The 27960-nt window shown below is 42.1% G+C and overlaps 2 protein-coding genes across 3 annotated transcripts; both read right to left on the reverse strand.

Moving 5' to 3' along the window:
* Positions 1–3253: 3253 nt before the first annotated feature.
* Positions 3254–8986, reverse strand: ist1 (IST1 factor associated with ESCRT-III). Its single transcript, XM_067249232.1, has 10 exons — positions 8907–8986; positions 8089–8189; positions 7786–7966; positions 7433–7520; positions 7037–7120; positions 6839–6949; positions 6456–6635; positions 6245–6355; positions 5640–5685; positions 3254–5443 (listed from the first exon to the last, which is right to left on the reverse strand). The coding sequence occupies exons 2-10, from the start codon at positions 8174–8176 to the stop codon at positions 5268–5270; spliced, it is 1065 nt and encodes a 354-aa protein (XP_067105333.1). The 5' UTR covers positions 8177–8189; positions 8907–8986; the 3' UTR covers positions 3254–5267.
* Positions 8987–10170: 1184 nt separating this feature from the next.
* Positions 10171–22282, reverse strand: znf280d (zinc finger protein 280D). 2 transcript variants are annotated; one of them, XM_067248912.1, is made up of 18 exons: positions 22153–22282; positions 20778–20944; positions 19674–19888; positions 19452–19545; positions 18886–19101; positions 18702–18776; positions 17175–17275; positions 16858–17042; positions 15539–15696; positions 15202–15302; positions 14952–15098; positions 13268–13402; positions 12958–13166; positions 12691–12831; positions 12518–12586; positions 12256–12420; positions 11544–11600; positions 10171–11390 (listed from the first exon to the last, which is right to left on the reverse strand). In XM_067248912.1, the coding sequence occupies exons 2-18, from the start codon at positions 20935–20937 to the stop codon at positions 10880–10882; spliced, it is 2739 nt and encodes a 912-aa protein (XP_067105013.1). In that variant the 5' UTR covers positions 20938–20944; positions 22153–22282; the 3' UTR covers positions 10171–10879. The 2 variants fall into 2 exon arrangements, with proteins under 2 accessions (XP_067105013.1, XP_067105014.1); XM_067248913.1 differs by lacking the exon at positions 22153–22282 and adding an exon at positions 21891–21922.
* Between the last annotated feature and the right edge of the window lie 5678 nt (positions 22283–27960).

Raw genomic sequence — 27960 nt, forward strand, 5'->3', positions numbered from 1 at the left:
AAAATGGTCCTAAGGCCACTTCTCACAGTTGTCATGCTGTTTGTGAATTGTTAGTTTACTGAAGACTTAGTTATTGACATTTTATTATAACTGATACTTGCACAGCTGCAAGTAGAAACCCCAGATACAGTCCCAAGAAAATTTGTTTCTCTGTGTGGCCTAAGCTAATGCATACCCTTTGAACTTTCTGAGGTTAATGACTTGTTAAATGGTTGTGACTTGTGTATCCTTCCTCTTCCTCTTCAGGACACAGAGGATCTGGTGAACATGCTCAGTAGGAACCAGAGAAACCAGGTTGTGGAGCTAAAGGAGAGGCTACTGTCAAGCTCTGATCTTGTCCCAGCCCTGGAAAGTGTTCATGGTGTGATCCATCTTATGCAAGGTGCTTCAATGACAGTGCAAAACCAAGGCCCCCCTAGATAACCCATCCAATCTCTGAAGAAACGATCACACTTACAATAATTCCTTGTCTTCTATGGCGGTATTCCCAACTGAAGTGAAAAATACTGTCAGTATTACCCCTAATTCCTAAGGTCTGACATCAACTGAACTTGGTTTTCTCTCTCTTGTCTCAGGGGAGAGTGAGAGTCATCCCCACTGGGTGTTCTGTAGCCAGTTTGTCCTGTCTTGTCTGCACCGACTGTCCATGTCCCTGGAGAGACTGAACCCCGGAATCTTCTCCAGCCCAGAGGAGCACCAGCAGCTCCTCAGTACTTCCAGTCTGCTTCTGAAGAAGGCTGAGATGGTCTGCACCAGCCACATGACTTACTGGTAAAACACCTTGGTTGGGTTTGTATAGAATGTTTTCCATGAAGAGTCTGACTTTGAAATGACTTTCTCCTCTTCCAGTCCTCTTCCGGTCTGTAAGCCTAAAAAGGCTGCATGCTGCACCCTGCCCTGGTGGTTCGTCTTCATTGCTTGGTTCCTGCTTCTGTCCATCAGTGGTATCTCCACCTACTTCACCCTTATCTACGGCTTTGAATATGGCAAGGACAAGTCTATCCAGTGGGTCATCTCCCTGGGCCTGTCACTCTTCCAAAGCATCTTCATCCTGCAGCCCCTCAAGGTGAAAGGAGAATAAGAAAGTTTGTTGTCAGGAGGGATGTTGTTTGTAATGGGATTTCTTCAAGTGAAGTGCAGTGCTCGACATCAAGCGGAAATGAAAATCAAGAGTACAGTACCCTATACCCTTGATTGCCCATACAGCATGCTGTTGAGAAGTGATTGGCTCAGTGATGTTAGAACCTTGTGTGTGCCCTCAGGTGATTGGCTTGGCTGTCTTCTTTGCCCTCCTTCTCAAGCCACGGGTGTTGGAAGAGAATGAGGATGTTGAGCTCCTGCTTGCTGGTAAGACCTGTAGTGTAACTACAAAACCATGGGTTGGTGTCCAAAACACTTTGAAATTACTGTCATTTGTTGTTTTGCTACACTGAAAAGAAGCCCTTGGAATGCCAGCCGTTAATGAAGTGCTTGAAGCAAGGCTCATGAAGACTTACTTTATGCTTTTATCTGTACAGAAAAACTTCTGAAGTCTAATGTCTCGTTTAACTTACAGAACAAAAGGAGAGGTGTCAAGAGTACTCTGGCACACAATTACAGTAGGACTTAGCCTGAAGTCGGGCCTGGAGACACACTGTCTCATGAAGAGGAATCCAGGTGGACTTTCCAGATACCGTATCATACACAAACTGCTGCACACATTACTAATATGTTGATTCAGAACATAGCTAATGATCTATTAGACATAGTTAGATTCTGACGGTATGCATGAATGTTGGGTGTTAAGAAGGGGCACTTTATGTATCCATATGTAGATATTCAGAGATGAAACAGTAATGTCAGTAATAGAAATACAAAATGTTTCTTTCTGTTTTTGTCCATTTTGTAAATGTGTGGAGAGGAAATCTGGTCATGGGGTTTATTGAAATTTTTAACATGTATGCTTTCGCCAGTTCAATTTTCCAGTTCATTGTGGATGTTAAAAATGATTTTTTTTTAATTATTGTTTATCCTTAGAAGATTGTTGAATGCTTTGGTGCATACATTCTGAGTAAGACAGTGACAAGAGTCAGAGGACATAAAACAAGTGACAAGATTCAGCGTTAGCAGGTGTCCCTCCATTAAAACATCACCAGAGTGCTGTAATTGATTTTGAAATGAGAGACTCACTGGCATGGATGCGTGATACAACAGTGTTGACATCCAATCACATGTTGCTGGTCTGCACCTCTGTCAGCCAGTGTTGTCTGAATAACTAGGAAGCACATAGATCTATCAATATTTCCTTTAAGCCTTTCATTTAACCTTAACATGTCAGCTGGCTTCATTTTTTTTTCTTCCTGTCACTTTTGATTGGTCCTAAATACAAGCCTGTTACCTTGGAGATGGTTCTTGTTTCCATGGTGGTGTTAGCTTTTATTAAGAAATCTCAATTGGGAGGGTGAGTCAGAATCTGTGACAACGTTTCACCTACCTCAGCTGAAGCCTTGAGACCAGAGCGCTGACTGGGTGTCGTTTATTGAACATCAACTTTGGGTCCTCCTTTGTCTTTGGCAGTTACATGTTACAGCGCTACCCTCTGGTGGTATCACTCTGTACTGCATGTATGTTGAGTATGTTCCACACCTTGTCTTGAACAATGCAATGCTAATCTCCATTTTCTTTGAAAGAATATATAGTAAGTTAATGACAAGATTACTCAAAAAATGAATCAATATCTGAGTTAAGGATGCTGTAAAGCAGAACTGAAAATGAGTTCATCACACCACAGAAGAATGTGTTGTTAACTACTCATCCAAATTAGAATAAAAAAAGGCATTCTTCTCTTCTTGATACTAGGGCTGAATCTCCGCCCTTCGAATTTATTGAATTTAGCAACAACAGCAACAACTAGCTAAATCTATTGCAGATATCAGAACAGACCTACCTGCAGTCTCTGAGTGTTTTATGTGTTAATTACTTTGTCTTTGCATGTACCAGCTGAGTAACAGAATGCAGGTTATATAAACCGTCTGTGATCTGACGTAGATAGGTGGCTGTGACGTAGATAGGTTGGGTTTTGCCCCGCCTATACAAAACCTGAGCTGAAAACAGGTGTAAAACTGCTCAACGTGTAACTCCACATTTCGGTACGATAAAGGTTTCGCGCTTTGCACATGCTTTCAGCAACTCATTTCACACATATAATGTACTGAGAATCAAATCATGGAATTTGCTTTCCAGCATCTTTAAAAAAGCCACACCAGAACACAACTTCAATTCCAAATGTTGTTTATTAAACTATCTTTTTTGGGTTGACAGACAAAAGAAAAACGTTAAAGTTTGCCATTGAATGAGACAATATAGTTGCTTTTTACAGTCAGTATCAAACATTCTTCACTCTTAAGTAGTGTGACAGTGTGCATCTCTTATTCTTTGACCTCCCCTTCATCCATCAAGTGAAAATAAAAAATATACAACAGAAACTATTTTATCCTATCCACTCTCCATCTATCAAAACAATTACATCCATCACCAGATTTGATCATCCAATAAATACAAAAAACAAAATTATTTTATGGAGTTTTGTGTACATTAAACAAGACTTACAGTGAAAATGGTATTAGTTAGTTTATATACCCAGTGGAAAGGGAGAGATACATGAGCAGTATGTATGCTCCTGGTGCAGACTAAGAAGGCCTCTGATATGAGATTATGGTAACGAAGGCAAACGCAGTGTGGTGCACATCTGACACACATGAACACAGATTCCTGGCTCACAATAAAAATGACTTCTTTCATCTGGGAAATCACTGATCTGGCCTGAGCAGAATGGTTAAATCTGTGCTAAAGGTCCCAGGACTACACCTAATGCCTAAAGAGAACCTTGTACATCAGAACCTTGTACATCAGATCTAAAGCTCATCATCAAGTGGTTTTCATGAAGGAAATAGTTCAGTCCACACAGTCAGAACATGCATTCCTGTAGCCAATTCACTGCATAGGCAAAATCCTGTAAATACAGAAAGTGCATGTATGGGGTAAAACTACAACAATCAAAACATTTAACAGAAACATATCAAACAAAAGGATTCTTTGCCGGTTCCTGACTTCAACCCTCCTCTCGCTCTCTCTCGCTATATTTTAACATTTAAAATGTATAACAACCTCTAAATAAATCTGTGGAATCATTCAAGATGTAAAAACAATCATTCATGTAAAAAGGTAACTATATATGACATGCTTATGTTTTCCAAGTTATCAGTGGGCATTCTATTTGAGCGTGACAGCATCCCTCCACCTAGTGTAACAGATTGATAGATGAAGTCTGAGGAGTCACAGTAGACCTTGTCAACAAGAGGCTGCTCTGTCAATGGGACAATCAGTCAGAGGCAGAAACTGAATGTTTAAAAGCTTCAAAAATTGTTGATGTACAATCAGCTTTTAGGAGATCGGTACACCAGAAATGGTCAACCTTCAAGACAGGTCATGAACAATTGAAATGATGCCACAATTATCTGTGATAGTGACCACACTAACACAAGACACACCCTACGGCTTCTCAGCCACAGTGGTGGAGTGTAGAGCAAAGACAGTGTGTGAACAGCTCTCTGTATTTCTGGTTGGGCCAGACAGACTTGTTAGACTAGTACACTATTCAGTGACGGAACAGTATGGCGTCACACCCAAAGTTACTAGTTGCCCTCTTGAGGAAGGTACTACTATAAAGATGAACTATTAACAGTTGAGGGTTTAAATTAAGAGCCTCTTCGTTTTCTAGAAAAGGTGCGATCAGTGTCTAGAAAGCTAGCCCTTTAGTACCAATCAGACATTGGCCCAAAGTCTAGAAAAAGACAAGTTAGTGACAAGATTATAACATTTGCATGGTAAGCCAGAGGTCTGTGCCCCAAATAGCATCTTTCAATATTTTTGACTAGACTTAAGGATGCCACTGTACATATAAAGTACAAGTGCATATAAAAAATGACACCTATCCAGTCATATCTTGATTGTGTTGTATTGAGGTTCTTATTATTTACTGCAAAATGTATTGACTGACAACAGTGACAAGGAATTCTGTTGGGTTATCAAACTAGGGGGAGAATGCCACCAGTGTTTGAATGAGGTGAGGTAAAGTCTGTAGAAATCTAGCAATGAAAAGAAAAGGAGAGTTTCATTGTTGAGGAACAAGCCAATATTGTTTTAAACCTCCTTATTTCCTTTTGGTGAGTAACATCACAGGATATTGTGAGAGGGTGTCGGGAAGTGGGCGAAGGCTGGTCTAGGTCTTAGGTCTTCTTCTTCAGTTCCTCAAAGCGGCGTGACAGGTCGTCAAAGTCGATGTCGTCCGAGGTGGCGGTGTTCCCTCCGAAAGACGAAGTGGGGAGTGTGTCGGGGACAGAGGGAAGCTCAGGGAGGGCGTTGTTGTCATAGACATAAGGAGCAGGGCCAGGGCGGGTTGGGCCTAGCGAGGACAAGGACCAGAAGGAGGATATTGGGAAAAGAAAAATGAGGAGAGAAAAGGAGGTCAGCAGATGTAACCTACTATACGTACAACAGGCTATACTGCCACAGGTTAAACTGATAAAATACTTGATTTAAAAAAATCTGTTATTTAGGATTTACAACAAAACTGATGTGGAGATCATGAGGAGACCTACCTAAGACCTGGGAAGGATCAGAGGGTTTGATAGACAAGTCATCGATCTGAAACACACGCACAAACGCACCCAAACACACATTAGCATCACTTTCCTTGTTGGTATCGGCAAAATGCTTACATTTAAACATTAAAATGTATGATTGATAGTGGTATTAGTAAGAATAGCGTGGTTGGACAACTTGTGATTGTGTTAAGAGAAATTAGTCAGGAAAACCCATTCCTGAGGCAGGAACAAGCAGGCGTCAGCAGTCTACAAAAGTAGGAAAACCTTGCTTTTACCACAGACTGAGAAGCACATCCATCTGTAGCATCAAGCAGATCCTTTCTACACACTTTGGTTCTGTACAGCTCAGCCATGAGGACAGTTAGTAGTTGAAAGAAATGCATTAGAAACCAAGCCTGAGCAATTATAACTTATTTTCTCTGATTTGAGATCTATGCTAGCACGTTGCTTTAGGAGAGCATCCAGCGGCAGAAGAGAAACACACAAGATCCATAAACTAGTATGAAGAGCTCTTCCCTGAGGGGTGACATGTCCGCTGTCCATCTGCCTGCAGGGGTGGCGAGGGGGGTGGGGAGGGGGTGGTGGACATGGTCACTTACAGACTCGTAGGTGGGGGGGCAACTGGGCAGCTCGGGAGGTGGCCCTCCTCTCATGGGGGGCTGGAAGCTGTTGAATCCCTCATAGGTGCCCACAGGACCGCTAAAGGGCTCCTGGACAGACACATTTATCTTTATATATAAATTCAACTAGAACAAATTAAATTAAAGATGTTGACAAAAGGTATGAAATTCATAGTAAGATCAGTCTTACTGCTCCTTTCGGGGTGGGATAGTTGAAGGCGGAGTGCATAGGCATGGGCATGGGCATAGGCATGGCACCAGCGGTGAATCCTCCTCCACCTCCTCCACCTCCTCCTCCTCCTCCCCTGGGCTTCTTGTTGTCCGTGTCCACATCAATCAGGTCTGCCTCCTCTCCTGGACACACCTCTGGCTGTAAGAGGGAAAGAGGATGGTGTTCAGGGGTGTCCCAACATACTACTCATGTCCTCCATGGGCCCCTCTTCCAATCCATTCTTCACCCCTCATCTCTGTTCTTACCATAGCTAATGATGACAGCATACACCTTGTTTATTATATAATTAGCTACGGTGGTTCTCATCGTTACCAATCAGGCGTTCCCTCCCAGGTACTCACTCTAACCATGGCGTCCGGCTCGTAGGGCACATTGTAGTTCTTGGCGATCTCTATGAGGTAACGCTCAACCAGGATCTTAGGAGGGGCTTCCACGCTCAGCTTGTGCATCAGCTGAAACACACAGAGGGGCAACGAATTTTAGACATCCACAACTCCACAAGTATCCAATTGAGGAGAACTTCTGGGGGAAATCCCCACCCTGTCGTTGACTGTTCCTATCTGGTTTGTCCTGCACAGCTTGCCGTACTCCTTGCTGTATTTGGCACACAGCTGGTCAGACACCTGTGTGGGCAAAGGCACAGACAGATCTGTTGAAGACACATCGGGAGGTAACTTTAAACGTTACACAATGCCTGAATAAAAGGCTGTACTAGAAAATCTATATTCATGAATGCTAAACAGAGAGTCAAGTATTAATGTCTGAAGTACTTCAGCACACGCACTAATGGACTCAATTAGTACATGCAGATGCATCGTACCATAACCCTACAGCCGACCACATTACCTACACAGCAAACTAGGCCTGCATCTGGACAACTGTTGGCGGTATGATGTATATAGAGTTAAAAAATGACAGTGGTCACTCCAACTCACTATTTTGAGCTCTGAGACCTCAGACTGCAGACGTGGAGCAGCCCAGATGAGGGTGGAAACCGCTTCCTGTAGACCTGGGTCCAGCTCCCTGGGAATCAAAGAAATAAACAAAGAAAGAGTGTGAGTAAAGACACAATAGGAGAGAGGGGAGAGAAAGTGCATAAGACATGGACAGAACCAGAAAGCATGAGAGAAGGGTGAGATGAAAAAGATGGCAGAAGAAAGAAGTTCTGTTTACTGTTGACACGTTTACTATTGACACTTTGTACAATCAGAATTCAAAACGGTAAACCTTACTAATCTGACCAGCAAACTAAGTCACTGACTATGGCTGAACAGGCCATCCAACTCACTTCATAGACTGGATGAGGCCAAAGCGGGCTAGCAGCAGGTCACAGTAGAGCTCCAGGATCTCCATGGCCTCCACCAGGTAGTCTTCTCTGATAATGTGTTCCACCCGGATCCTCGCCCGCTCATCCTTACCCGATGACAGGTAGTCTGCTATTTCCTTGCGTGCTTTCTGAGCTAGCTCAGCTACAGAGGGATAGGGAGAGGTAGAAACAAAACAGGTTATGATAAAATATTTGTAATGAAAGGGGTATAAATAGCCTATAGTCCGGAGAACCAGTTTGTGTGTGTGTAGGTTATAGCCTTACTTTTCTTTTTTTCCAGGAGTTTAAGACGATTGATAACGAGCCGTAGATTGACACGCAGTCTTTCTGCTTTAAATCCTCCGCCTAACATTACGGACAGCGTTCTGTGTGGACAGGCACAACAAAAATCTACTAATTTAGCCTACAGCCTATGGAAGGCTGTAGGCATATACCTCACCCCACTTCAATTAGTCAGCGTTCGCTATCATGTGAGAATGACCTCAACAGCAATTGGCTAACTATGCCCAGTTAGCCGTGTGGTATTTTATTTACCAAATGCAACTACCCTATAACAGCAAATTACAGTGAGAAGTCAATGAGACGAGATCAAAACAAACCACCACCGGGACAACTGTTTTGCTAAATATATAGCTATATCTTAATTTAGAAGTTAGTATCGTATGATAGATTGAGCCCTACAGTACGTAGATAGCTACAGTGACTACAGTAACTATCAACCTAGCTATGCTAGCTAACTCGGAAAGTCAGTAGATAGTAGCAAGCTACAATCGATGCGACTAGCTGCGCATGTTTTTTTGCCAGTAAAAACCACACATCGAGCAGGCAAACATCGGTGTATCAAACCATGAAGACATAACGTTACATAGTTGAAGCAGCCATCTAGGCTAGGCTAGGCGTAGGCTAGTAGCTACTAGCAAACTAAGCTAACGTTAGCTCATAAACAAAGCTGTTTGGAATCAGAGCGATTGAGCATTAACTATGAAATACTCCCGAAGAGGAACAAAACCATATTCCCAAATCAAAACCCGTAGTTGACAATGTTTTCCATAAATTTCAACAACTGTCTAGTCACATTTTACCTGTTAAATCTCTTATTCACCGAGTAAAAAAGAAACTTGTTTGGTTGGTGCGTTCCTCTCTGCTTCACTTCCGCGATCTGTCATCCAAGTGTGACGTCGTAGGGAATTTTCAGAGCTGGCTGGTTGGAGTGGAACAAGGAGGTTGGGCTTGACACTACTCTCAAAACAAACACTAGGGAGCGATGTTGGGTTAAGGTATTGTACGTGTTCTGCAGAGCATAAAAATCTAAAATAAAAGATTGATGTGAAATCTGTATTAAACAGACACCTTCCATCTACCATTTAACCCTAACCCAGAGTAATAAAAAGAGAACAATCCGAATAAAATGCGTTCACCACGGTTAAAACTCATTTGCAAGGTTATCCATGAAAACAAGACTTCTAACATAACCATTCCAGTTTCTTAGTATTGGCTGCAGTATGGTTTCCGCTATTGGAATCTTTGGAACAGGGCAAGGTAAGTGTATGGATATCTTGTAGTCCATAGAGGCACAGAAGACATTGCAAAAACGTGATGAGTCGTTCTGTAAGTCATGATGACCAGTGGACACTCGTCCTGGTCATCATAGCTTAGCTCCTCAAGCATGGCTTATATTTGTTCTCCAACCCCTGCAACATTCCAATAGGTCAATTAAGCAGAGGTCACAGTTCCCTTATGGTCCTCCTTCCATAGATCGTTTGAATTTAGCACACTTTTACCTTAAGCAACTTGCAGTAAGGGCTCTACTACCACCAATACCCATTCCCTATAATGTCAACTGAAACACCACCATCTTACAACTATTTACTGACAATTCATGTTATCAGACACCCAACAACTTCATTCATTTTAAGAGACCACTTTAATAAAATGGGACAAAACACATTTGACAGTTTGCTTGTCACTACGCTTGGTGCCTTGTTGTGCCAGTATTATGAAGTTTGTCCCCATTGAGCATCATTAGCTTACATTTTGAACAGTACCCAAACAGTTACTCTGAGGCAGTGCTCCTCAAGGTGCCTAGAAATTCATTGACAGCAGTGTTTCCCACTGAGACATCTACTGCAATTCAAACAAATCAGCCCAAAGTGAAAACAGAGTTATGTTAATTTGGTAACTATATCACAATGACAATTTCTATGTTAATAGTTTTGATACTGATTTGTTTGCATTATATATGATTATCAACCACCAAGACTATCGACTAGGTAAGGGATCACATTATACTCAAGGGAAAATGTGTTCTAAATATCTACCATGGATGAATCATAAGAATCAGAAATATTATAAACATTAGATAAGTAATACTAAAGTTTATTTACATGTTACGGAAGGTAAGGATATACAATGGTTGAACCAGTTTAATGGCCTGTATTATAAAAGACACCTTATTGGGAGAATGGTACATAATCATACACGGTGTCATCAGATAGGAATAATTCAAACATATATAAAAGCTACTGGGATAGTCTAGTTTGTCACGCAAATTCATACATAGTACATAGAACAGAGTAAGCACTCCGCCAAGGTTGGATTCTTTAACAGCACAATACTGTTTTCCACACTTCCTAATTTTGAATAACAATCGCCCCAAAATAAACAAGCATTGTTTTCACTTTAGCATACATTTGTTGCTGCATCCAGTACAACACATAGGAACTCAAATCACTATTCCGACATATTACTTAATTTACACTATGTGCTAGTTTCACTTTCATTGAAAGCTGTGAGATATATTTTTTCTTTGAAGCTTTAATGTATCTTGCACTGATGAAAAATGGTAGGCCTAGATATGACAAAACCATAGTTTTATGAATCACACAGCACTGCACTTTTGTACATCTGACCAAGACCAGGGAACCTCAAGAAAACAAGTAGGTACACTTCAGTACATTCTTAATTCCTTTTCTTTCAGGTCTTTTCATGAGCGGCACTGCCCTTACATGACAGAGACAGGAACATCAAGATGCCCTCCCATCCTTCGTCCTTGACATTAGAGCTGCTGAGTTGGTTCATGTGGACTCAAGGGAATGTCTCTGCTGTCAGGGATGAAAAGCAGGTCTCCTGCAGGACTTTCAGTGACCAGGGAGCTCACCTCGGCCTGCACGGCTCCCTCGGGCTGTAGAGGGGATAGGACCTGCTCAGATAGGACCTGCTCATCAACGTCCAAGCTCAACGAGTTTTGATTACCCGACGACTCGATCAGAGGCACCGCACCTTCATCCAACTCACAAGTCACGGGAGGAGAGGGGGATATGAGCTCAAGCTGCAATGACGGTTCCTCCCTTGGCTCTCCCCCCACTGAACCTTCCATAGGGGCCGCCTCTGGGACATCCTGGGTATGGCTGACTGCCGGGAGCCCAAGCTCTGAAGTGTTCTGGGCTGCTGTGTCATCGTCAATCAGAATGATGTCCTCTTCAGACCTGAGACTCATCTCCTGCACCACTGCCCCCCCTGCATCAGATGGAACACAGTGGACCGAGGGCTCCACCAATGGGGGAAGTCTATTGGTGAAAACAAAGTGCTCCAATATTAGGCCTGGTTTTCAGTGAGGGAATGTGATGTTAAAATGTGTATTTTAGGATAAATGTGTGCCCAGAGTGAGATTGAGATAACTGGTCTTCTACCACCCCCGCAACTTCCCTTTGTGAACTCACCGTAGGGCATCCATCCTATTGGTCTGCTGCATCTTTTGAATACGTGAAGGATATTTTCTAAACAAAAGTTTAAAAATGAAATCACGTCAAAGATGACATGTGGTGATGACAAAGATGACAGGATCAACATTTGGAAACATTACAACACCACTACAACTATCATAACAAGAAAGAGCTCATTAAAAAAAACAACTACACACTATCCAAAAAAAAGAAGCTTTTAGCATAATGTCAATGGCTATGTCATTACTCATTAAAATCTCAGGAGGATTAAAACTAAAAACACAGAAAAGAGAAAAACTGATATTTCATACTTATCAAGTTCAGATGATTACATCTGAACTTATGATCTCATGTGTATTGGCAGGAAGGTCTATTTAATTAAGCAAGATGAGAATATTCTTGTTCTGGTAATCCTACAACCTTTTTCACAGCTTCAGTGACTTCAAAATACCTTTCTTTTGGCTTGTTAATTAAACAATGTTTCCCAGTATCAATTAAGGCCACATTTGCATTTACAAGGGTCTTTAAAATGTGCTTAATATGCATCCCAATTAACCCAGTGTAAAAATATATGTTAAAATCCATCTCAAAATAAATCATACCAGAAAACAATCTATCGGTCAGGGACTTGGAATTCTCACAGGTGCTTCATCAAATTCAGATTCCCGTACATGGCTGTGAACATGAATTTAAGAGTCAAGACACTTACCCTTTCATGTGGTCTATATAAGAAAACGAGTAAGACTCATGTGCATTTTTCTCCTCAATGACTTTGCAGACATGCTGAGGTCTGTTGGCTAAATGTTTACTCATGCGGTCACTTTCAGCTGCATCCACCAGGAGGTCACAGTTCAAACAGATGAGGGTTAAACTCCTTCAACACAGAAAGAGCATTGTTAATGTTCCCAGAATCCTTTCAAATCTTTCAATCTTGACTGTTTTACAAAGTCGTCTGGTAAAAAAGCACATACTTTAAGACAGGCGGAATTTTCCGACGATCCATCCTTTTAATTTTTTCAGCAGAGACATTACTATGAAACCTAAAAAGACAAGAGCACACACAAATTAAACGCAAAACCAAATAAGTGAATGAGGATATCTGATCGCATTTTTTTTGTTACAATCTTTGATCGTCGACCATTACCGTATCATATGATTTCCAACAGAAATTTTGCAACTTGTCTGATACTTGCAGGCACCACAAGTTACAATAGAAGGATAATGCGAAAAGAAGTTGTCGATCACTGTTTCACATTCGATGCATGTGTGTTTTTCGCTTCCAATTCTAAAATTTGGAGAAAATAAATGGGACAATTGACTTTCATGTTTTTGCCAGGTGGCTTGTGGTTGAATACACAGCTTAAAAGAGTCAAAGAAGATCAGCCAACTTTACTGACAGTGTTGCACTAACCTGAGGTTCTTCAAAACTTTGTTACGCTTCTTGGGCTGGCGTTCCTGCTTTTTGGTGGACTTCTCTTTCTGTTTAACAGATTTGGTCTTTGTTGCCTGAGATTTGGCATGTTTGGTAGCTTGTATGTCTGGGACTACATTAATCATAGACTTGTTTGGAGTGCCAGGCGAAGTTGGAGTTGGCCCAGTAAGGGAGGCTCGAACAGTTACCTGAGCAAAGGGAAAATGTAAACACTTTAATAAGAACATGTGGTTTCATATAGAGGAAGGGCTTTTACTCCTAGCGATCTGAAGTAGTGAACAGGTCAAACCTTGGTTCCAGGTGGAAGACCCTCCAGGGCAGCCGGTTTCTTGAAGGTCTTATGAAAGTGCAACTTGTGATCTACCCTCTCCTTGTAGGTAAGGAAATTCAATCTGCATTTCCCACAACGGTGGATTCCTTTTCTCTGAATAATACAAAATAAAAACATAACTATTTAATATTTTGAGTGAACAGTCATATTCATTTGGAACTGTAAAAACAACTATGATGCCATAACAGTTAGATTTCTTTAACTGTGAATTCAAGCATATCCAAGACCTTATTTCATTTCAATCTTAAACGTCAAAGATTTCCAAGGCCCATGTAAACATACTGGGAGAAAAACAAATATAAAACAACCCCACACCATCCTTAAACTGTATAAGCATTGTAGCAAACCAGGGGAATCAGACCAGCCAATCCAGCACAGAAGGCAGGTCCATAGGCTTAAATTAAAGGCTAAAGACGCACTTGTTCCGGGAGTACAACGGTACTTAGGAACGGTTCGCTTGACCCGATGTTAGTTTCCTCAAGGATCACAATTACTCTTGCTTAGAGACTTGTTGCTCTTGTGGTTAGTGGTAACTGATTTAAATTTTTGTTCTCGCTGTGATATATTGTTTTATTACTGTTGCTTGCTTTTTTTTTCCACAGGTACACTTGCACTTATAGCTGTTCATGTTGTTTAATTGTAACTTGTTTAACTACATGCTCTTATGGTTCTTCTCTTTTGCACTTACTTTGGTTGTTCACAATGTGTGCTTCATGTTTTGGCTACTCGCGATGTTTTTTGGCTATCTTGTTGTTATGATCAGTGACCTATGCACTTTGTAAAGCTCTCTCTTGGAAGTCGCTTTGGATAAAAGCGTCTGCTAAATGAATAAATGTAAATGTAATGTAAATTAGGGGAGGTGATGAAGGAGTCTATCTGCCTGTTGAAATGCTGCTGCCACTTGGCACATGGCACTGGTCACACATGCAGCCCATTAGGTGATCAGGGGAGGGCATAAAGGGAGCCAGCCCAAGGCCACATGAGGAGACAAAGGACCAGAGACAACCCTGGTTGAGCGTTGTTCAGCAGAGACTGGCTGGAAAAGACTGACCTCTCGCTCTGCTTTTAACCCCCACAGGACCACACCCCATGAAGGCCAACAGACCCCGGACGGGAAGAATCCTGATTTAAAGTTTGTCCCACTACCCTTACCCTGAGATCCGTTATTAAAGGACAATTTATGTTAACCCCAAATGTCTCTGAGTCCTATTTCATTGTGAATCAGGCCTTCAAGTCCCCTGGGTTGCTACAGCATACACATTTTCTCTCACATTTGACCCTGGCTTGTGTTTATGGCTGGAGTTGATTCAGGAGAGCCCTGCTTTAAAGCAGGTGACAGGAAGCAAACATTGCTGTCAGCTTGTTAACAAGTTTACAGGCTGCATGTATTAGAGCAAGGTGTTCAGCACACAACCAGATCAATCCAGCCTGTCTAAAGCCAATGGGGCAAGTCACAGGGTTTCCAATTTAGCTGACTTAAAATCAGTCTGTTTTAAGACTCATCGTCAGAGAGAAATTTAAGCAATCATTTGTATAAGGAGGTTGAACCATCAATTAACAGACTGGCATCGAGGATGTGTCAATAACATACTTTTGTAAGTGTACACGTAATTTGACACTTCCAAATTTAAAGGTCTCTTACCTGATGTTTCATATAATGCTGCATGTACATGTGACCACTTCGTAGAACTTTAAGGCAGAAAGGGCAGAGGAGATCTTTAGTGTTTTCATGCACACTACGGAAGTGTGTCTCCACCTCACAGAAGAATGAGGACCTGTAGTTGCAGACCTGCGAGGAAAAACAACATTTAAGTGTGACTGCTAAATATAGTGCTACATCTCTCCATAATCACAGAACAAACACCACAAGCAAGCCTTGTTAATGAACTCACCTGGCACATATAGGGCATCTCCCCAGGCTTGTGGTTGTCCTTCATGTGCTCCAATAGAACTTGCTCAGACTCAAAAGCCAGTTCACATATCTTGCAATTGGCTGAAAGAGGGGGGAAAAAAACACACAGAAAGTTCAAGACCAACTTGCTCAAAACATCCATAATGTACTCACTGGGACATTTTATTATTTGGATGGCCCCCAAACTGTGTGTCTTTGCTAAACTCCTTGTTGCTATGATAGTTAGTGTTATTATAATGTTGTTCCCAGAAAGCTCACTCCCACAAAGACACACTCCCATGGATACACAGCCTTATCAAATATTTCCAATGTCCTACTTGAAGATTCAAATGGGCTGTGGGCGCTCTCAATGTGGCACTGCAGTTGGAATGGGGTAGTGTACTGCCGGTAGCAGTGCTGGCAGGTTGTGTGGCTTTCCCAGCTCTCGCTGTTCTGCTTCTCCAGCTCCAGGTGGTGCTTCATGTGGTTCATGAACCTGTGTGATGAGAGCCACAGAAACAGATGTATAGGTTAAGGTTAGGACATACATATATGCTTGATGGTTTTTACACGGAGCACTGTCAGGGTGTCAAGGAACATAATTCACGGATATATAAATATAGCAATAATTTGGAAACGGTAAAATTGCATTTGCAATTACACAAATGGAACAGGTCAACTCATTAAACCATTAAATGGTGGTGGGAAGCTTAGAAATGCCTCAAATACATGGCTAAAATATGTCCTTGATTAAATAGGCAGAAAACCTTCAACTGTAACCTCCATTATGTCTAGATTTTAAATTTTTGTGTTGAACCACAGCCCAACATAATTTAAATAACTTTCTAACTGTGCATGACCTGTGTTCTCACCAAAGCGGCACCTCGGATCCCAAAGGTTTATAAAAAAGATAAATGAAAGCCCATTCTCTGTACACCTCGCTTTCTAAGCATGCATAATGGTCATTATAATACCAGCAATTACACAAAGCCTTTTGTTTTGCTTAATGATGTAGTGCTCCATGGTTGTTGCGAGCCTTCCTACCTCTACCTGCCACTGCTGACCTGACAAGGCAGGGCCCATTTTTCAGCTGACACATTCTGCTACCTCAGCTCCCTTAATAGGGAATGTTATGCGGACGAACTGTGACCTCTGCTGCCAGACTCTGGTTGCAGCACAAACGCGTCTCTCATTAAAAGGAGCTTACAGAGGCTTTTCTTGCAACAGTCTGAAGAGAAGTTATTTAATCAAAGGAGTGATTCTTACACTGTCCAAACTACCAACCATTTGTCATCTCCTGCCTCTAGTGGGAATATGGGCTGATACAGTCATCAATCTGAGGGAAATATCTGGATGAGGCCTGAAGTGCTTCAGATCTCTCTTGCTGTATTATTTAATCACTACTAATCTCAGTGAATACACAGATAGGAATTTCTGTCAATGTAAATATTGTGAACATGAGTTCCCAATTACATATGAGAATATGTAAGTGGGAACCAAATCCTTGTTAAGTCTAAACTACAATCAGCTACTACCAATGACAACCATATTACACATACAAAAGTGTAAGGTATATTAAAACCAATACAGGACTGACTAAAATGAATAGTTTGCATCAACAGTAACACAGTTGGACATTTTCAACAATCTGTTGTACCTGACGTTGTTCTTAAGTACTTTTAAACAGCTCTGGCATTTGAAGGTAGTGTTAGTCTTTATCCCCTGTTGTTTGTTCTTGTCTCCCTCATGTATGCCATAGTAAAAGTCTTTAACAAGCATGATGCGCTTGCTTGAAACTTGGCATGGAAATTGAAAGAGATGCACCAGGTGAGGACAGCAGCTCTGAAATGAGACATTTCAAATGTTTCAAAAGCATACAAAGCATGATCTGAATCTTACATGATCCAAAACGTTTAGCTGGACATAGAGCAGAATGATAGATATAGGTTTTATGACAACTAAAAGAATCATCACCTTCATATGAGAATTCAAGATATCTTGGCTGAAGAACACATGTCTGCATTTTGGACACGGTTTCCTGAAGACCACATTTGGCTCAACAGCATTGGTAGACCCTGCAAAATGCGAACATCAATAAATACAACACAAAGTATGAGGTAGCAGTACTTCAGACTAATATTTGGTGATATCTAACAATTCTGCATGTGATGATATCTACATTGAAATATTGCAATGGATGACGACATTGGGGCGAAGGGGGTTATCAGTCATCTTTTGTACTTAAAAAAAAAAAATTACTATTCATAAATTACAATTTTTTTCTTTTTGCACATTTTAGCCCATCCACAGCCCATCCTACCCTATTCACCAGTCTTTTCTTTCATACAGTTTGCTTACTAATCATAGTGAAGTAGCCTAAAAATGGCTTTGGCAAATTTGGGTGTTCTATTGTTCAATCTATCAAAAAAATCAATCTGGCAGTACTTTGGGGTTTGGCCGAATAAAAGAGGACACCCAAGACACACTTCTGAAGTGGCAAGCAGGCCTTATTGTTATGTAATCCGTGCAATATGATGAATACTAGGGGTGGGGGAAAAAAATCGATTCACATTTGAATTGCGATTCAGTCTGTCAACGATTCAGATTGATTCACAAATTTATGTGAATCGGTTTTATTTTTTACGTAATTTATTTTGTTTGTTTGTAAAAATCTAAAATCGTGAATCGATTTTTAATCGAAATTGTGACCCCAAGAATCGAATCGTGAGGTACCAAAAGATTCCCACCCCTAATGAATACATTGCCAATCGATGGAGGGCCGATTGCATTGCAGTGTATTTTTTCCTGAAGGTATTTTACAATTTTAAAGTTCTTGTTTTGGTTTAAAAAAGCGTTAAGAATGATTAAAAAAGTGTTTAAGAATGATCAACCAACTATGTTCCGTTATACCAAAACCAGCAACCTGCTGAATACATCGTCAATCGCCAATTGAAGCAGTGATGGTAGACGACAGGACCCTAGTACAGTGCACTGTACTAGGGTCCTGTCTAGTTCCCTTTTGTAGCATCTGTGATCTACATCTCTTTGTCTCAGTTACTATGATGTTGCTAAGCAGTAATGTATTACGGTAGTGTTATGTTACGACATTTAACAGAAAACTCTCAAGTGGGACTCATGGGCGGTCAGTAAGGTTTTGACGAAACGACACAAAATAGTTCCCATCTCCTGCCTGGTTATTTATCCACTACACAAATATGACACCTTTAAGTCAGGCGCAAGGAACTAATAGTACATTTTTGCGCCTCTTTGACATGTGTATAGTGTGTGTGTGTGTGTCAGGGTGATGTCTGTGTGTGTGTGAGAGAGAAGGGGGGAGGGTTGAATCACGATGACTGTTCAACATTGTGATGTCTGTCAGCCATCGGGCCAACCCTACTTCAGATTCCTGTGCAAGGACAAACATCCACTCCCCAAGGAAAGTGAGTCGAAACATATACATTTGGTGAAGTTGGTGACAAGACTATCAAAACAGCAACTTACCAGTGATGTCAATCTTGGGTCTTTTAACTGTGCTCTCAGTTTGATCTGGAGTTGAGATTCTTTTGAATAAATTGTCTATTTAAAGAGAGGGAGAAACAAGTCAGTGTGCTGTAAGTTAGCAAAAGATCTGATTTTCAGCGCAGTATCATAGCAATATACCACACAAGATCATATAAGGCTTTACCCTTGTTGCTGCTTTGAGCTTTGATAAGTCCCGACACTATCTGGACAGGTTGGGACAGCTGTCTGGACGATTGAGCTGTCTGTGAGAACGCAACAGGACTCTGTACATTGGACAGGGTCACTACATTATTGCTGATCTGCTGCACTTGAGGCCTGTGGATTACCCCAGGTGTAGGATTGCTTGGAGTCAGCTGATGCATAAAGTGCTGTTGATTTGCTGCAATCAGAAAAATCAAAAATCAACATCTGTACTCAACACTGAATACTACAGGAGACAAATAGCATACTTATGATCAATGACAGAGTTTCCCACACAGACTAATTCAGGGCGGTGTACCAAAGAATCAACACTGGCCGCCACATATGCTTTTCGTAAAAAATTTTTTAACGCTATTTAAAACACGCCACCCCCCCCCCACACGGTCAGACCCACCCACACACAAATTGCTCTCTGGTCTGTGGGAAACACTGATAATGATCTTCATTCACACCCTTCCATTTGTGACTGGTGTTTCAGTCTGAATCTTGTCATGGCTGTGTTGACATTATACAGGTTCTTAGTTTTACCTGAAACTATTGTGAAGGATGTTCCAGGGGGATACTGTTTCCCAAGCGACGTGATAAAAGTTGAGTTGTTCTGTGGGGAGCTCACAATGTAACCCTATAAAAACAATTATGTTTTATTATCCAACAACGCAAAGTTACTGTCATTATATAAAATAAACTTTCATACATTTTGACACGGAAGACACAAAGGCCTACAGATAAGTGGCAATAGAGCATAGCGACCTGGTTGTTGATGAAAATAGGCTGTGCAACTGATGACACAGTCCCATTTCCAGGAAGTATGATGGACTGTGGAGTAGACTGTCCTGGCCCCAGTTGGTATTGAGGAGTTAGAGATTGGACATTTGAAGTCTGTGTCAAAGTTATTGTATTTGCTTCAAGACGTCCAACTGTGCCAGTTTGCACTGGTATTGTCTTGATATTCTTTTGGTGGTTTGCTTTAAAAAGAAGGCACAGATAAACAAGGGGTCTAACACACCTTAAATTAGCATGTGTACATAAGGGATAATGCCCGACGAGGTGTACATTATTATATTAGGACTCTGCGGAAGTCCATTATCAGGTGATAATGTACACCTCGAAGGGCATTATCCCACTTACACCATGGTCATTTTTACAAACATTAATTTATGTTTTCATGCATTTTGCAATAGAAATCGTTTTTCAACATTGGCCAACTGATATTTTTTGTCTGCTCGGCTCATTGAACCAACACTGGCTTTCCTTTGCTTTGGCTGAGCTATTAGCCCGAAAGCTAAAGTTATGCTAGCAAGATTCAAAGGCAATAACATTGTGTACGGTTAACAAACAGTAAATACAAATTTACAGTATGTTTGACAAGAAGATTATCTAGCTGGCCAGCTATGTCATTGTCCCCAAATCAATGTCAAGATTTTCACGAACAAATTATCGGCCATATATTACTAGGCTATATGGCCGATACTGTGTTCGTTACAGCCGCAGCCTGTGTACAGTACAGTAGCGAGTTGAATAGCAAATGGATGCGAGATGATCGCATCAAAGTTGACATTCTCCAAACAGTAATTATAATTTGACAATATGTTTAACACCTAGACTAGCCAGCTAAACAGCTATATTATTTGTGTGTAGCTAATAATTATGTGTACTGCAGCCTACAGTAGCGGCTACAGTGTTGTACGTGTTGGCCGCAGCGGAATAATATAGAACGGTGAAAAGACAGTTTTGCTGCAATTACGTAATAGGTGTCCGTTATCACCCGATAATGGACACCCCTGCAGCCAATCAGAATCGAGTATTCACCCAGACCATGGTATAAATAACAATAAACAATTGTTCAGTACATACTTTGTCTTAAGTTGCTGGTGGATTTTGATGAACTTAACTCCCCAATAAAAATTGGTTCGTCATCGTCATCATTGTTGTCATCCACCAAGTTAATTTTTGGAACCTGTATTTGCCATGGCTCCAACTCCTCCTCTTCACATTCCATAAACAGTTCAGACATTGTCAATCTAAAATGTCAGGAATGAAAAGATGTTAAAGCAAGCAAGAAATCTTTGACAATACGGAATATTTGCTTCACTCAATCTGCATTTTAGCAGTTCAGCAATAGCTTTCCTTAAAGAGGTAGGCTACTATAGTAGCAGTCTCGCTAGACTAGAACTATAGCTACATAGGCTATCATGTTACTATAAATTGTTAGGTAATCGAACTTGATACGCTGGCCATGAATACATTTTTATAGCATAGCTAGCACTAGGTACATTTTTATGTAACGTTTTAAATCAGTTAGCAGCAACAGTAACTGCTGCAGCAACACCAAGCTAACTATACAGTACAGCGAGTCGGCTATGCTAATGTGTATAACAGTATGTTGCAACCTGGATAATACATTTTATGGCATAAAGTTTAATTAGCTACGCTAGGCTAATGAAAACGCCGATGCATGCAGCTAGCTCTGTACTTATGCCTACAGTTTTATGAGTCTAGATTATATATTTAGATAATGTTACACCATTGTTTGGGTAGGCTACAAGCCTCACTGCTATGCAGTCAATACATTACCTGCATCGTTGATTGGCCAGTCCAGGTACTAGTCTCACTGCTCACTAACTAGCAAGCTACATTAGCCATTTATGTGCACATACATGGCTGCACATTCAAAAACATATTCCAAGACAACCAAATATATGGATACTTTCCCGATGAACGTATGACATATAAGTTGTCGATGTTTGGGTCTGGCACCACCCAGTACTGTAGTGGTAGCTAGCTAGCGAACATAAACTGGTGAAAAAGCTGACCAGCTAGCTGGTCTAGCCTAGCGGTATAAGATAGCCAACAACGACGCTAGTAAAGCGAGAACTTGGGAGACCATGCAGGCACAATATACTGTATATTCAGCTCTACTATCATATGACCAACCAATTACGCACTATAAAAAAAGCTGAATAATACCATCAATAGCAGTCACCAATGCTGTTTCAACCAGATACTGTAGCTGCATCCCAATATTAACACAATGTTGCTAGCAAGCTAGGCTAGCTGCCCCTTCTCCTCGTTGGATTGGTTATGGCGTCGGAAGCTAGTAGGCACATAGCATCCAGAACCGGTGTTTTTACTTAATTTTTCTCTATTAATGTGGTTTCATAATTGGCCTGAGGCGCCAATCAATGGAAAGTAGACTCAACACATGTGGGCGATTGCGTAAAGAGCTTACCTTTGAATTGATATATGTTACTCGACAACACATGCTACTGCCTACAACACAACAGCGGAGAAAGACCATCTATTGAAATCGTAAGGGTTGCTGGGAAATGGGGTTTACCCCTCCCCCTAAATTATGTCCATATTCCTCAGCATTGCTGGTGTAGGCCAGGGTACAGCATCATAAAGTTTGTAAAGTTATCAAGGTAAACTGTCTGCAGCCCTAATGTGAGTCTAGCTTGTATGTTTTGTGCGTGAGCTTAACCCTAACTAATAATAGCCTACAGAAACAAACATTTACATGTAGTCATTTAGCAGCAGACGCTCTTGGGAACATGTTGTTTCCCATGACCAAATTATCAATCCATCGGCCTACTTGCTACGTAGGGCTACATGCACCTACCATTTCTTTTCAACACTAAACCTAAACGATTTCTGCTAATCATCTTTGGAGAACTCGTTTTGTTATCTCTCTGATAATGATAGGAATCTCTGTGAATGGGATTTTAGGGCAGAGTTTCACACGATTATCTCGAGAACCGGGCACTTTGCAAAATTCTTATTTTGCAGGTGTCTTTTTGATAATCTTTTTATAATCCATCTGACAGCAATGCTGCAATTGACGTTGTTTGGATAAGCATTTTCGACATTTCCGCCCAAAAACGCTGCCAGTTTGGCTTGCTCTCTTTGCTTTTGACTCAGCCATCTTGAATTGACGGAGCTAGTGATGGGTTGTGCCGTAACCAGCACAGGCCTTGGCCAATGCCGTCGCTGGAAAAAAACTCCCCTGGAGAGCGCTGAAGCGAGACTATCTTGCTTTTTCTCTCCTCCTCTCTCCTCATGTTATGCTGTAACTTGTCCTGTCTACCCCCTTGTCATGTTTGTGTATTAGAAACTGCAAGTGGCAGCTCGGATCTAACATGGATTCGAGAGACCGCAGATAGAGTGCGGCTCGTTTGGTTTGTTAAACGTTTTAGATCAACACTTGTATTATTGTTTTTGTTGATTTTATGTTTTTGTGTTGGCGTGTGCACTAGGTTAAACTGAGTTTTAGGTTCTCAAACTTCATAGTATGGGACTAAAAATGCATCGTCATGTGAGCGTCCTGTTTGTAGTAATGTAATGGCAGACATTCTCTGGTAATGGGGTCATTTATTTGTGAATCGCCTTACATTTGTGAATCACGAAATACATTTGTGCAAAGCGTTACATTTATTTGTGAATCATCCAAACAAATGAACCTCGCGCCATAATTACTATTGAAAGGAAAAGGAAGTCGATCGAGTTATTCGTAGTTGTTGTTTATTTTGAGAATTCTGATTGGTTTGCATGGCTTTATCCTTCTCCTTACACTGCCACCTACAGGTTTGGCATAGTTATGATAGCGCTCGGGGCGTATTAATGTGGGTTAATGTAAACAAACATTTTTGAAAACGATCTTGTGTGTACGACGTTATTTTTGAAAACGGAGGGGCAGTTTCTGTAAATACCCGGCTATGTGTAAACGTGGCCTTATATACAAGAAGACACCATAGACTTATAACAGAGCCTGTTTAAGGAGTCTGGCCACTCCCCATTTAGCCCCATTGTACCGAATTTTGTTGCAGTTCCACGAGTTTCACTGGGAGTGATCGCGGTAGAGTGCAGAATGAATGGGAGTCTATGGAGCTAAACGGCTAAATTTGTCTCTTTCACCTGATTGTCGTTGAGAAATCTCTGATTTTATTGTAGTTTTGTATGTTCAACATGGATTATAGGTCGAAAATTGAATGAACGAGCACTTATGTCCTTTCTATTTCTTACAGGGTGAGTCGTTGTTGCTCATAACACGCTAGCATTCTGCTAATGAATGCTGATTGGTTTGTGAAGGACTGACTACGACCAGAGATCCCGCTTGATGGCATCCGAAGCAGAATCAGAATGTCAGAGCATTAGCAACAACATTAGCAATGCAAAACTCTTTCTAGCATGTGTATTGACAAGGAGAGCCTAACCTGTCAGCTGTGTTGTCAATAGCTCGAGAGAAAAAAGGAAGTGACCAGAGCTTGCCGTAAAACAATATCTCTGGTCGTACGATGTGTATGACGTCAATGACATTTTAAGAGGCTTTTTAGAACAGAAAGGCGACTTTTAAAAAATCGAACACCCAGCAGTGTGTATTTGTTTTGCCTCCACTTTCGAATTCAAAATTCAAATTACTAGAAAAAAAATTGTATCCTGAAAAGTGGATTTTGAGGGGTATAGCTCCAGACCTCCATTTATTCTGCACTCGACCGTTAGCGCCCTCATATGGAACTAGAGTGGAACTGAAACCAGTTCAGAACCCGGAAGTTTCCCGAGAGTGGCAGTTCTCTCAAGCCCTCGCCCCTCGGCTTGAAGCAACGGCCCCGGTGGGTGTAGGTGGTATTGCATTTCTTGTTAGACTTCCGGCTCTTCCGGTCGTTTTTATTCTATTAACTCCAATCAACATTGACAAAACTATATCCCCCAATAATTTTTGTTCGATTCTCGAACCTGGCTCATACTACTAGCTTTTTCATAGAATAATTTTTCCTGATTTTTGCTAAGTTTGAAACCATTCTGAAATGGGTAAACTAGCACCCCATTTATTTGCTTACGTCAATAAAAGTTGCCTGCAAATGTGCTCGCGGATACTAACAGGGCACGAGCACAAAAGTTCACATTGGCCGATAGCCGATTTACCTGGAGCTGAATGAGCCTTATTGAATGAGCACAGGGAGAAATGGCTTGAGTTGCCTGCCCTGTTGTAGCAAGTTTAGCAAATGGTTGTTACACATACATGAAATGTTGTTAATATAGTTTATTCCCGTTATTTTAAAACAGATTGGATTTTTCTGTCAAGAACGTTTTTACGTTCATGACATGATGGCAAATATTATATTATGTTAAGCGTGAGCATAGATTGTTGACATGTCTATCTGGAGCAAAGACGAAGATTAATACTTTAACTGATAACCACAATAAGAAATGATATAAATATGATTAGTCTTGCCTTCAGAAGCTTTTGTTAAACACACCCATTATTCTTTTTTTAATCGTGTCATCAAGCCAGACTGCTTTTGTGGGACAATGAAGGTCCTCAGTCACCCCCACTTATATCTGATGGAAACGTCTTGTATATAGGCCTAGTTCTGTTAATATGCCCCTTTCAAAGGCAAATGTTAAATAAAGTATATTTAAGACACACTTCTCAAGCTTTTATTTATGACATTATTTCCAAGTCTTATTAGATCACGTTATATCCATTAATACTTTGGCCTATGTCTCCTTCGTCTTGCTCGGGTTACGGTTGCCATTTCAACACGAGGCATATGCGCATCCTGGTTTACGCCTGCTTTTATCAGGCGCAGAATTTTCACCGCAAAATAGAGGTGCGTTTTCACAGGCGGTTTTTGTACATGCCGCGGAATACATAATTAGGCGCACTTTACGCATCCCCTCCCCTCTCTTTATGGGAAACTCCCACTTTCCCCTTGACCCTCCCGTGAATGCAAATTCATGACACGGAAAAGCGCAATTTGCCAATTTCAGTTCCCGCGACAGGCAGTCTGCGCTTTTACCTCAGTGCGGCATGTTTGTACATACCTCGCCATGCTTTTACGCGCAAATTGCGAAACAAATACGCCTGAAGTGGGCGCAAAAGCGTTAGTACCATGAGGCCCCCTGTTTTCCCAACAGGCCTGTGAGAGGAGCAGCAATGGTGGAAACCACTCTCACAAACCTGCGGTAGTAGGACGCCAGCCCCAGAAAGCTCTTTACCTGCTGTTTTGACGTTGGAGTAGGCCAGCTATTTACAGCCTCCACCTTATCGGCATCGGTGCTGATGCCCCTCCCCCCTACACGATGGCCGAGGAACGTCACCTCCCGTCGCATAAAGAGACACTTCTCAGGGTGCACCTTCAGGCCTTCAGAGTCTCGGCGAAGGATGTGCCGTGAGCCAAGATGTCGTCCAAATAGACCAGGCACTGCTGGTTGGGGACATACGACAACACCCGGTCCATCAGACGCTCGAACGTGGCGGGAGCGTTGCACAGCCCAAAACACAAAACTGCTAGTGGGTGGAGAACGCTGTCTTAGCCCGGGCCTCCAGGCCGAGGGGCACCTGCCGATATCCGCTACGTAGATCCAGGGAAGAGAACCAGAAGGATCCACTCACCGAGTCAAGGCTCTCGTCAACACGGGGATAAGAGTCCTTCTCAGTGTCAGCATTCATCCCTCTATAGTCCACACAGAAACGCAGCTTGCCTCCCTTTATAGGAACCATGACTACAGGAGCCGACCACGGGCTATTAGACGGCTCAATGAAACCTGCCGTCACCATCTCCTCCACAGCCTTGTCAGCAGCCTCTTGCCTTGCAAGTGGAATGCGTCGAGGTCTGATCTTGACTGGTCGAGCACTGCCCGTCTCGATGTCATGCTGCACCAGGTGAGTTAGGCCGACGTCATGCTCCCCCCACACGAAACAGTCTTTAAACTCTGTCAGGAGATGTCTCAGCTGTTCTCGTTGCTCCACGTCGAGTCCCTCACTGTTTCTCCTGACAACCTCCTCCGCTGCTGCCAGTGCGGAGTCAGGACCCCCCCGTAGCCTGTGAAGGCAGGGCAAGTGACGTGGGTGGCAGCGTGTCAGCGTTCTCACTCGACATGAAGGTGGGGGCCACTGGAGACAGCTGGTGGACAGGAGCAGTGGCCAAATCACTTCCCACTCTTCCCCCCACCCTCACAGGAGGTGCAGAATGACAGCCCCCCTCGCTAAACAGCCCACCCGGTGTAGACATCCTAACCACCAGCCCGCCCCTAAAAGCTAAGGTGCCCGTGCTTAAGTCCAAATGGCAGCCGGTGGCCCTAAGAAAATCTAACCCCAATATACAGGGATCCTGAACACCAGCCACCCACACTAAATGCTGGACCGTTTGCTCCCCCACCGTCAGTGACATAATCTTCTTTCCTAACATAGGCCCCATCTGCACGGACCCTCTCCCGTTTCCCTGTGGCTTGCCAGTTGCATGGCAGTCATGCATTAAGTCAAAATCAAATCAAAAGTATTTGTATAGCCCTTTTTACACGCAAGCATGTCACAGAGGGTTTCACATACGCCCATAGAACTGCCCCTCAACCAAGCTTGAAAGAAGACAAGGAAAAACTCCCAGAAAAACTCACTGCAGGAGAAAAAATTGAAGAAACCTTGGGAGGAGCAATTCAGTGAGGGATCCCCTCCTCCAATGAGACAGTTGGTGAAAGAGAGGAGCAGAACACAGGCTTAACATAGTCATAGAGCAGGGAAGTTTCAATGGGTTTTGAAACATCAAAATCCATTGTTCAACTTGGTAGATGTAGGAAGGGACCGGGAAACTCGCGGTTGCCCGTCATGGAGACTGTTTTCCGGTTGCCGACCAGGTCCAGCGTTGGCAAACCCACGACCAGGCAAGTGCTGACAGCTCAAACCCCCCACACCACAGGGGAAGTGTGGAGGGGGGACAGAGAAAAGAGAGCAGGGATTAGAGAATGACAGTAGCAGCTAACAGTTACAGTCATATTAGAATGAAATCCCCACCGGTCAAGTGTGGACTAGTGCAGCAATTTAGCAGAGCAAAAAAAGGGTATTTGATGCAGCTCTAGACAATAAGACAGCGCCAGCCCCCCTCGGTTGGAACATTTACATTTATTCATTTAGCAGACGCTTTTATCCAAAGCGACTTCCAAGAGAGTGCTTTACAAAGTGCATAGGTCACTGATCATAACAACAAGATAGCCAAAAAACATCGCAAGTAGCCAAAACATGAAGCACACATTGTGAACAACC

The sequence above is a fragment of the Osmerus mordax genome, chromosome 13 (genome assembly GCF_038355195.1).
Source record: "Osmerus mordax isolate fOsmMor3 chromosome 13, fOsmMor3.pri, whole genome shotgun sequence".
Taxonomy (NCBI): Eukaryota; Metazoa; Chordata; class Actinopteri; order Osmeriformes; family Osmeridae; genus Osmerus; species Osmerus mordax.

Bases quoted from the DNA above. Each gene is read 5' to 3' on its own strand.
- ist1 (XM_067249232.1), bottom strand. From the start codon at position 8,176: ATGTTAGGCGGAGGATTTAAAGCAGAAAGACTGCGTGTCAATCTACGG. The intron at 6,636-6,838 runs GTGAGTACCTGG...TCCCTCTTACAG, and splicing joins AGCCGGACGCCATGGTTAGA to CCAGAGGTGTGTCCAGGAGA. The intron at 5,686-6,244 runs GTAAGTGACCAT...CGTGTGTTTCAG, and splicing joins GCCCCCCCACCTACGAGTCT to ATCGATGACTTGTCTATCAA.
- znf280d (XM_067248912.1), bottom strand. From the start codon at position 20,937: ATGTCTGAACTGTTTATGGAATGTGAAGAGGAGGAGTTGGAGCCATGG. The intron at 17,043-17,174 runs GTGATGATTCTT...GTCTCATTTCAG, and splicing joins TCTTGAATTCTCATATGAAG to AGCTGCTGTCCTCACCTGGT. The intron at 11,391-11,543 runs GTGAGTTCACAA...TTTCACCAATAG, and splicing joins AATAGGATGGATGCCCTACG to ACTTCCCCCATTGGTGGAGC.